Source organism: Babylonia areolata, chromosome 19, assembly GCF_041734735.1.
Source record: "Babylonia areolata isolate BAREFJ2019XMU chromosome 19, ASM4173473v1, whole genome shotgun sequence".
Taxonomy (NCBI): domain Eukaryota; kingdom Metazoa; phylum Mollusca; class Gastropoda; order Neogastropoda; family Buccinidae; genus Babylonia; species Babylonia areolata.
This window is the reverse complement of record NC_134894.1, coordinates 35,945,950-35,957,192: the sequence shown is the minus strand read 5'-3', so window position 1 is coordinate 35,957,192 and position 11,243 is coordinate 35,945,950. Positions and strand designations below refer to the sequence as shown.

Sequence of the window (11,243 nt, the reverse complement as noted above, 5' to 3'; positions counted from 1 at the left end):
AGATTTCTCTGTGTGAAATTCGGGCTGCTCTCCCCAGGTAGAGCGCGTCGCTATACTATAGCGCCACCCTTTTTTTTCTTTTGTTGTATTTTTTTCTGCGTGCAGTTTTGTTTTTCCTATCGACGTGCATTTTTCTCCAGAATTTTGCCAGGGAAACCCTTTTGTTGCCGTGGGTTCTTTTACTTGTGCAAAGTGCATGCTGCACACGGGACCTCGGTTTATCGTCTCATCCGAATGACTAGCGTCCAGACCACCACTCAAGGTCTAGTGGAGGGGGAGAAAATATCGGCGGCTGAGCCGTGATTCGAACCAGCACGCTCAGATTCTCTCGCTTCCTAGGCGGACGCGTTCCCTCTTGGCCAACAGCAAAGTGAGAGCACTATGATCAATGGTTTTTCCATTGCAGTGGGATGTTCTTTGCAGCTCTGTCTTTTGTAAAAGACTATGACTCTCAAACGAGGAGGCAAATTTGCACTGGCTCTTAGTGCTGCAGCATTGGTAGTCAGTTGGCCTTTAGGAATCATCCCCAACGCCGACTGTTCTATAGCCCTCTTGGCCGGGAGAGTTGGGGTGCAACTTGGGCAAGACACTCTCCACTATAATCGAATTCTAGCCCAGATAGTCGGGACAGCAGTTGCCTCCTCTGCTGTTCTGATGGTCATAGTCGGACACGACTGACTGACACACACAGCAAACATGGTCTGGTCTTAAATGCCATAAACTGCGTTGCACCAAAATCCGCCCAAGTATGTGACTTTCTGCACGTGGATTCCTCAGTTCAGATTAGAGAAAGTATCTCAAAACTCACCTATTCTGTTCTGCCTACCATCTTACAGACACATGTGCTTCGTGTGTGTGTGTGTGTGTGTGTGTGTGTGTGTGTGTGTGTGTGTGTGTGTGTGTGTGTGTGTGTGTGTGTGTGTGTGTTATTTATGTATGTGTTTGTGCCCACGATTATAAATTTCATGGTATTTTGTACTTGTATGATTTGTTGTTGTTGTTGTTGTAAACACTACACTCCCCATGTCAGGTCAGGTCATTAGATCTGCTACTGGTAACCTGTAATCCAGTACAACCTGTTCAGGGTCGGGTTGCCGACGACTAAACCGGCACTCCCACCACTCCCTTCTGGGACTGGTGAGGCGGGTGGCTAGACACCCTTATGGAGATCCATAAAAGGGCGTCGGCTCAGGAGAGCCACCGACGGCCATCTAGCTCCACTGTGCTGTGTGCATGCCACACGCAGTTGGCCCCCGGGGTGTGTCTACCCATGCATGCGAAGTCTGGATCCGGCAGAATCTGCGGAAGAAACCTATCGGTTCAACGGAGAGGAAGGCGGTTACAGCAACGCACTGTGGAGTGCAGAGAGCAAGATGAGACACCGAAAGGATATCTTGGTCATCCACTGCATCCGTGCTCATCCTCCAGTCGTCTCGACTTAGTCTTGCCACTGGAAATTGGTGGACCCGGACGAGAGAGTGAGGTCGACGTTGCGCAACTCCTCTTCACTTTAAACAAACTCATCGCGCAAGTCATCAGTCATCCAAAATGACCTTTCATCCTCGAAATGCGACCATCGACGATGAAGTGAATGTCAGGATTGCAAGAGCAAGTGCAACTTTTGGTAGACTCAATGCAAATGTCTGGAACAGAAGAGGCATTAGTCTTGAGACCAAGCTAAAGGTCTACAGAGCAGTAGTTCTCCCCACACTACTGTACGGCTGCGAAACTTGGACAGTGTACCAACGACATGCCAAGAAGCTGAACCACTTCCACACAACATGCCTCAGGAAGCTACTGAACATCAAGTGGCAAGACAGGACCCCAGACACAGAGGTGCTCGCAAAAGCCACCCTTCCCAGCATCTTCACCATCCTGATGCAGTCCCAGCTTCGCTGGGCTGGACACGTGGCGCGCATGCCAGACCATCGGCTGCCCAAAAGGCTCTTCTATGGCGAGCTGCAACAAGGGAAGAGATCACACGGAGGTCAGAAGAAGCGCTTCAGAGATACTCTGAAGGTCTCTCTGAAAGCGTTTGATATCAACCCTGACTCCTGGGAGGAATCTGCAGTGGACCGTAACAAATGGCGCGCTGCTGTGCACAAAGGCGCCAAGTTGTGCGAGGCCAGCAGGACTGCTGCAGCTGTTCAGAAGAGGCAGGCCAGAAAGTCACGGGCAAACAAGCTCCCTGACAATGATATGCCTGTCTTTGTCTGCCCCAACTGTCAGCGAACATTTCGTGCGCAGATTGGACTATTCAGCCATCTGCGCACTCACAGATAGACTCATGAGCATCCTTCCCCCCACCCCACCACCACCCTCCCCCCATCCCCCATCTGGATGACAACGATGGTCATCATCGATCTCGATGGACACACCACCACACTCCCCAAAATCTGTGTTGTCACTCTCATATGGAAAATATTATGTTATACATTTATATATGTTTTTGTTTTTATTTCTCACTACATGCCATTACTTTGAATGGATGGTCGAACTGCACTTTGTTGCACAGATTGATTGATTTCGTTTTGGTTTTGGTTTTCATCAATATTATTACTATTGATGCATGTTGTTATTTGTATTATGAACCCCCATGTCATTAGGGCTGTAAAGCTATTGACATTAAAGTGTTCAGTGTTCAGTGTCCCTGCCTGGGAGAGTGAGCGTTATTATGCACTATCATTATTATTATTATCATTATCATCAGTAGAAGTAGTAGTAGTGGTAGTAATAGTAGTGTTTGTTGTTGTTGTTGCTGCTGCTGCTGTTGTTGTTATCGTTGCTGTTGTTGTTACCGTTGTTGTTGTTACTATGAAAACTCTCCAAAAATTAACATTAAAGGAGAAAAAAAACATTTGTGCAATAGCACTTGCTCAGCCTGAGCCGGGTCTTGCTGGTGACATTAATTTTACGTTTTTACATAGACGTAATTGTGTGGTGGTGTGTGTCCATCGAGATCGATGATGACCATCGTTGTCATCCAGCTGGGGGATGGGGGGAGGGTGGTGGTGGGGGTGGGGGGATGCTCATGAATCTATCTGTGAATGCGCAGATGGCTGAATAGTCCAATCTGCGCACGAATTGTTCGCTGACAGTTGGGGCAGACAAAGACAGGCGTAATTGTGTACGCTTCTAATGAAATCCATTCGAAAGAGAGAGACAGACAGACAGAGACAGAGAGAGACATGGACAGAGAAAGCGAACAGAGGGAATGGAAAATAGAATAAAAATGGAGGGATGAAACGAAGAAATACGTGAGAAGGGGAAGAGTGAAGAGTGTGTCACAGGAATTCGGACTGAAGAGAAGTGGGAACTAGCCAGAGTAACGCCACTGAAATGGCGCGAAAATTAAGACACCATCTCTTTGATAACTAACTAAATAACTGGAAAAAAAAGATAAATAAATCAATCAATAAAAAAAAAAACAAATGAATGAATGAACGAATGAATAAAAAAAAAGACATTAAAGAAATTGAATAAATAGAACTGAACAAATCTTTGAAATTAACAGAACCAATACTTTTAAAGAGATGTTTTAAACAAAAAAAAACAACAGCAACAACAATAATAATAATGATAATGATAAAAATAGTAACAATAATGCAAATAATTATAATGATAATAATAATGATGGTGATGATAATGCTGAGACAAAGAAGAAGAAGAAGAAAGAAAGAAAGAAAGAAAGAAAGAAGAAATCCATACAAAACAACAACAACAACAACAATAACAAAATCACAACAAAAACAAAAGACAGAGCCGTCCCTCACCGCAGCAGTCTCCCCTGTTGGTGATGACCACCTTGTGGACCTCAAACAACCCCAGCAGGTCCACCCGCCACCAGCGGACAGCGGACGACGGGTCCGAACTGTTAGTGTGGACACAGTTAGGGAAGTTGGTATTTTTCCAGCCATCCACCGCTCGTTGGGGGTCTTGAAGCTCGCTTCGGATACTGCTCATGGTCGCCGGTTTGTGCAATGCAACGTTCGTTAGCTGTAAGCCTGCAATCATTACTATGGGTGAACTAACTGATCGTTGTGATCTCTTAGAATTATTGCCAGTCACGAAACAAACAAAGAAACAAACAAAAACGATATCGCACCTGTCATTCCCTCTGTGAGTCAGATCAAAATGAAAAACAGGGCAGCAAGTTTGTTGAAATTCTCTACACCTATCTATTCTTATCAGAAGAAGAAGAAGAAATCGATTCAAAATTTGAATGAATTTCGGGATTTTCAATATATTCAAATACTTCAATATTCAAATACTAACAAACCAACAGAAAATGGTATTTCACCTCTTGATGAACCATTAACTCTCTCCATACGAACGGCGAAAGAGACGACGTTAACAATGTTTCACCCCAGTTACTATCATCAAAATATTGCAAGCGGAAGGCTCTTATACTGGAGAGGTGAATATTGACAAAGAATACCACAATTCTGACGACGGAAGCTAAAACTTGGGTCATTGAGACACCCACTGGACATCCGAAGGGTCTGTGTACAGGAGGAGAGAGGACTGGCCGTACTGAGTGAGTTAATGAAGATGAGATGTATGTCAAAATAGGTTATCTGCAGACTTTCAGTCAATAACCCGGCTATGGGTGAATGTTCATAGAATCAACAAACGGTTTATAATTTATCTAAACACATTTTCGTATCCACAACAACAACAACATTTTTTTTTAATAAAAAAAGAATATGCTACTTGCTAATAATATACTTCAGGTTAGGCTGTGATAAAAGTGATATCAGATGTATCCGTAGCTTATCAACTAAAGTTCCTGACAACAGCCATTTGTTCACAACCATCTTCGTTATTATGACGTTAGCAAAGACATCGAGATGATGACGCTGACATTAAGACTTATAAATACGTATTTACTGCATATGACATGCGAATGATCATAGGAAATCTTAAGGCCTAAGCGCGTTGGGTTACGCTGCTGGTCAGGCATCTGCTTGGCAGATTGGTGTAGCGTATATGGATTTGTCCGAACGCAGTGACGCCTCCTTGAGCTACTGATACTGATACTGGAAATCTTAAATTTTGAATTTAATACCGGAACTGCAGCAAAGAACAAAGCTATGAAGATGTGTATAAAACATACAGGAATGCGCAGCAAGATTTGACCCTGATCTTCCCCGAAGTATGTTGGAAATAACGTCGGAATGAAGTAATTTTCTGCATTAAATAAGACAGAAATAAAAGTTGTTTCACAATGCTTTGCACTCGTCGAGGGATCGAGAAAACGGGATCATTCTAAAGTTTCGATTCTAATGTTGATCAGTTGTGATGTAACTTTTTCTGTCACATTAACAATTTTAGTAAGTAGGTACATCATTTAACGATTGATTGTTTGCTCCTTTGTGAAAGCATCCATGCAAATTCTCAGTGAAATTAACTTCTCGACTTCAAGGTAAACACTCTGGACACACACACACACACACACACACACACACACACACACACACACACACACGCGCGCACACACACACACACACACTTTTTTATATATAAAAAAGAAGTAAAGAAGGAAAACAAACAAACATCATCACCATCACCACCAACACCCACATCCTACATCATCACCACCACCACCACCACCACCAACAACAACAACACACACGCGCGCGCGTGCGCAGACCTGCTGATGCCTAAACCCCATCCGAATGCATATGCACGAGGATCAAATACGCACGTTAAAGATCCTGTAATCCATGCCAGTGGGGTTTGGAAACCCAGCATGCACGCCGACGAAAATGAAGTTTGGTTGTCGATATGAAAGGGTAAAAAATAAACAAACGGTCACACACGCAAAAAGTTGTGTGTGTGTGTGTGTGTGTGTGTGTGTGTGTGTGTGTGTGTGTGTGTGTGTGTGTGTGTGTGTGTGTGTGTGTGTGTGTGTGTGTGTGTGTGTGTGTGACTGAAACCTGACTAATCGATGAAGGAAACGAATGATGAGCACCCAGAGACAGCTTCCAGTCGTCTCTACCCAGCCTGTTGTGCAAATGACTCCGTGTTTGTAAAGCGCTCACAGCTTGGTTTCTGACCGAGGATAAGCGCTATATAAGTATCCATATTTGTATTTGTATTTCTTTTTATCACAACAGATTTCTCTGTGTGAAATTCGGGCTGCTCTTCCCATGGAGAGCGCGTCGCTACACAACAGTGCCACCCATTTCTTGTATTTTTTCCTGCGTGCAGTTTGATTTGTTTTTCCTATCGACGTGGATTTTTCTCCAGAATTTTGCCAGGAACAACCCTTTCGTTGCCGTGGGTTCTTTTACGTGCGCTAAGTGCATGCTGCACACGGGACCTCGGTTTATCGTCTCATCCGAATGACTAGCGTCCAGACTACCACTCAAGGTCTAGTGGAGGGGGGGAACATATCGGCGGCTGAGCCGTGATTCGAACCAGCGCGCTCAGATTCTCTCGCTTCCTAGGCGGACGCGTTCCCTCTTGGCCATCATCATCATTATCATCATCATCAAACGTGAAGTTTATGTACTAAGTTAAGCTTAATTAACAAAAGCCAACTGAACTCTGTTTTGGAGAATTACGAGTACAAAATGATGTTGAGAGGGACTGAGTTGATCTATAATTTGTTTCATTGCATCAGGGACATAGACAATCAATCAATCAATCAATCAAAAACACTTTATTAATCCACATGGAAATTAAGTTGTGCAATCACAGGCTCGTTGTAAACACTGGCATAAAATCAAAGCAATTCATTGATTTCAAAACTTTTTTTTCTCTCATAGAGGGTTTTTGTTGTTGTTGTTGTTGTTTTTTGTTGTTTTTTTGTTTGGTGTTTCTTTTTTTTTTTTTTTTTTTTTTTTTTTTTTTGCTTTTTGTTGTTTGTTTTTTCACCATTGTGAATCATGTTTGTCATTCGATTTTCTTCTCTTATTTTTCGTTTGTTTTTTTTAAATTACGAATTCAATTGATCCAAGCTGCATTAACGATTAGCCCTGCAGTACTCGAGTGTGCGCGTGTGGGAGTGGTGGTGGTGGTGGTGGTGGGAGGGGCCGGGAAGGGTTTTGCGGGAGGAGAGAGGTGGTAGAATGGTTAAGACGTTTACCTGCCTGTTCAGTGTCCGTGATGGTCTTTGTTCTATCCCAGGTCATGCCCAAGTTCGATTGGAAAATCAAACGGAACGTCCAGCCAGTCGATAAACAGTGGTCCCGAGTGCAGCACGCACTTAGCGCACGAAATCAGAACCCATGACAACATAAGTATTGTTCTTTGGCCAAATTATTTGGAAGAAATCCACTCTGATTGGTACACAATGTATGCATGCATTCATGGCCCGACTGGCGCGTTGGGTTATTTGTATTTGTATTTCTTTTTATCACAACAGATTTCTCTATGTGAAATTCGGGCTACTCTCCCCTGGGAGAGCGCGTCGCTATACTACAGCGCCACCTTTGTGTGTGTGTGTGTGTGTGTGTGTGTGTGTGTGTGTGTGTGTGTGTATGTGTGTGTATTTTCCCTGCATGCAGTTTTATTTGTTTTTCCTATCGAAGTGGATTTTTCTACCGAATTTTGCCAGGAACAACCCTTTTGTTGCCGTGGGTTCTTTTACGTGCGCTAAGTGCATGCTGCACACGGGACCTCGATTTATCGTCTCATCCGAATGACTAGCGTCCAGACCACCACTCAATGTCTAGTGGAGGGGGAGAAAAATGAATAATCGGCCGCTGAGCCGGAATTCAAACCAGCGCGCTCAGACTCTCTCGCTTTCTAGGCGGACGCGTTACCTCTAGGCCATCACTTCACTTATGGTGCTGTCGGGAATCTACCAAGCAGAAGTGGTGCAGCGTATGTGGAAATTTCCGAACGCATTGACGCCTCCTTGAAAAACAAATTGAAACAAAACGGGAGGGGAGAGCACTGAGCAAAGGGGTGGGAAAGGGAACGGAGAGGTGGAGGGGGCGGGGAAGAGAGGGTGGGGTCGTGAGGGGCACGTGGGGTAGGTTGGCCCCATTTGGCGAACGATCCAATCAAAGCGACCAGCTCAATGTGTGTATTGTACTGGTAGTAGGTCGTACGATCGTCAAATGTAGCTCTTCAGTGGCTTTCAGAAGGCTTTCTCCGATTGGTTGCACCCGAAAGCAATTCGTCCACTCCTTATCTTCAACGGTTCTTTTTTTGTTTGTTTGTTTTTGTTTTTTCAACGGTTGAAATAGCAGGAGTGCTTCAGAAAGGGTAAATTCGAACGGGCAAGTCTAATCAGTTTCGAACGATGGCTTTGGGTACAATATGTGGACAATCAAAACAGGTGCAGGTCTTGAACTCATTTGAAAAAACACATTATTGGAACATCGCACCAGACTGTTGTATTGTTGGTTTTGATCACACACACACACACACACACACACACACACACACACACATACACACACATTTAAGTATGCACACATCCAACATCACACACATACACATATCCAGTCAAATCAGCTATTGTGTCAAGGTTTTAAGTCAAGTCTTGCTTACTCCCCCTGATTTTAGGAAATCCTGTGAGAGCACATTTTGTGAACTTGGCCGGCAGAAGTGCGTGAAGAAAGGAAAGTGCACGGAAATAGCCAAAAATAGTTGATGTTTGACTGGTTCTTGGGAATGAAGATTCATTAACTCATTCAGTACGTCCAGTCCTCTCTTCTCCTCTACACAGACCCCTCGGATGTCCAGTGGGTGTCTGAATGACCCAACCTTTAGCTTCCGTCGTCAGAATTGTGGTATTCTTTGTCAACATTCACGTCTTCAGTATAAGAGCCTTCCGCTTGCAATATTTTGATGATGGTAATTGGGGTGAAACGCTGTTAACGTCGTCTCTTTCCCCGTTCGTATAGAATGAGTTAAGGTATCAGAACGAGGTCGAAGCGGACGTTAAACTGAGAAAAATATGTGTGTTGTGAGAACGCTTTGCAGTGGGGGGCAGTACACGAACCATTCGCAATTACACGCTGTTCGTAAACTGGACTACCTACCCTGTAATACCCGCACTGTCCCTGGAAGTCACTTGGCGTTATGTGATGTTAATTGCTAACACATCTGGCATGGTTTCTGACAGACTGGGGAGGGGTGTTGGGGTTGGGGGTGAGTAGTTGGAGAGAAGGAGATTTTGGGGGTGGGGGTGTATTTATTGCGCCCTTTATTTGTTCCGTATATTGTGATTTAATTGCCCTGACATTGAACTGTGCTCCAGCGACCTGACATGACGCAACATAGTGTCCGCCGGTTCCATTTCTATCAATGGCAATGTCCTCGCACGACATTTCATCACAAAACTATATTACAATTGCATGATATAATCTAAGTAAATAATTGAGTGAATACATCAACAAATAGATAAATAAATAAATAATAAATAAATGAATAAATAAATACAAGATAAGGAAACAATTGCAAACATAGATAAAAAGCTAATACTTGTATGTTTGTTTGTCTCTCCTAATTATCGTGCCTACTCACCAAGATGAAAGCTATATATAAAATGACACAGAACTTGACTTTTGTCGTTAATTCTTCTAGATTGTAAGCTGCCCCGGGAGTGTGTTTCCCTGTAAATGTTAGTTACCCTTGTGAGTAAGGCTTAATGTTACATGCTCTTCTTCTTCTTCAATAATTCGTTTTGATACATAGCATGAAAAGTCCAGTGAAGATTACACACACACACACACACACACAGACACACACAGACACACACACACACACACACACACACACACACACACACACAGATGCACACACACAGATGCACACACACACACACACACACACACACACACACACACACACACACACACACATGCGCGTGTGAATGTGGCAAACGACCCAAAATGTGCTCAAAATCACGACGAAGATTTCTGTGACTATGACCGTACCCAACAACTACACCTTAACCTGCAATCTGACTAAGACCCAACACCCACACCTAAACCCCCAATCTGACTGAGACCGAACACCCACACCTAAACCCTCAATCTTACCATGACCCCACCACACACCCGCACCTAAACACCCAATCTGACTAAGACCCAACACCCACACCTAAACACCCAATCTGACTAAGACCCAACACCCACACCTAAACACCCAATCTGACTAAGACCCAACACCCACACCTAAACCCCCAATCTGACTGAGACCGAACACCCACACCTAAACCCTCAATCTTACCATGACCCCACCACACACCCTCACCTAAACACCCAATCTGACTATGACCCCACCCCACCCCCACAACTAAACCCTTCATCTGACTATGACCCCACTCGACACCCACAGCTAAATCCCCAATCTGCCTCATCGTGTGCGCAACACACACCCACCTTGGCAAGTTGAATCCAGAATCAGTAATGTTGACATGGTGTACCAACAGAAAAGAAAATACGAACGAGATAGGTGGGTTGCCATTTCTGCCCATCACTCTTCGAAGAAGCTCGATACTTGGACTGTGACAAGTGCAAACCAACGCGTCTTTTTCAATTGGACATGGGTTTCAAGTCCCTAACTGAATGGTGTCCTTAGGTGGGATAACTCAAGACACATTCTCTGTCAACTGAAAATTACTTGTTTATCAGACGCTGAGTTTCGTTTTCACTTTCAATAATGTGTCAAATCGGGCGGATAGATCCGCGCTGTGTGTGTGTGCGTGTGTGTGTGTGTGTGCTCGCGCGCGCGCGCGCGCACACACACACACACACACACACACACACACACGTACGCGCGCACACACACACACACACACACACACACACACACACACACACACACACACACACACACACACACACACACATCTATTCATATATTCACATATTCCTCAGTTCTCTTTTTCATTTGCTTCATGATTTTCAGATGGCGTTTGTCTCTCTATTTCATACCGACATGGATTAATGGGCTTGATACTGGCCTTTTCCTTGTAGTCCGAAAACTTACGGGAGATGATCAATGCCTTCATATGGACACGCCTCCACAATTATTCCTCCTCTGGATATTAACGATGTAAGAGGGATGCCAGTTACACTGTCACTGGGTGTTTACTATGGACATTGAGTTTAGCATGTACTACTTTATGCAGTGTCTTGTCACGCTTCCTCATATTTGCTTACTTTGTACAAGTGGACCAGCCTGCAGTCGTTATTCAGGTTGTCTTATCAAACGTAGATTTTCTTCTAAACTGTATTCCGTTTTACTGAACAAGGTTTCAACCATGTTTGTTTATG

The 11,243-nt window shown here is 44.1% G+C and overlaps 1 protein-coding gene across 1 annotated transcript in view; it reads right to left on the bottom strand.

Moving 5' to 3' along the window:
* Positions 1–10,462, bottom strand: part of LOC143294293 (fucolectin-like) — an 18,665-nt gene extending 8,203 nt beyond the window's left edge. Inside the window, exons 1-2 of the mRNA XM_076605730.1 lie at positions 10,347–10,462; positions 3,774–4,004 (exon numbers count right to left, since the gene is read on the bottom strand). Coding sequence (XP_076461845.1) covers positions 3,774–4,004; positions 10,347–10,431 — 316 coding nt within the window. The 5' untranslated portion in view covers positions 10,432–10,462. The remainder of the gene's footprint in view (positions 1–3,773; positions 4,005–10,346) is intronic.
* Between the last annotated feature and the right edge of the window lie 781 nt (positions 10,463–11,243).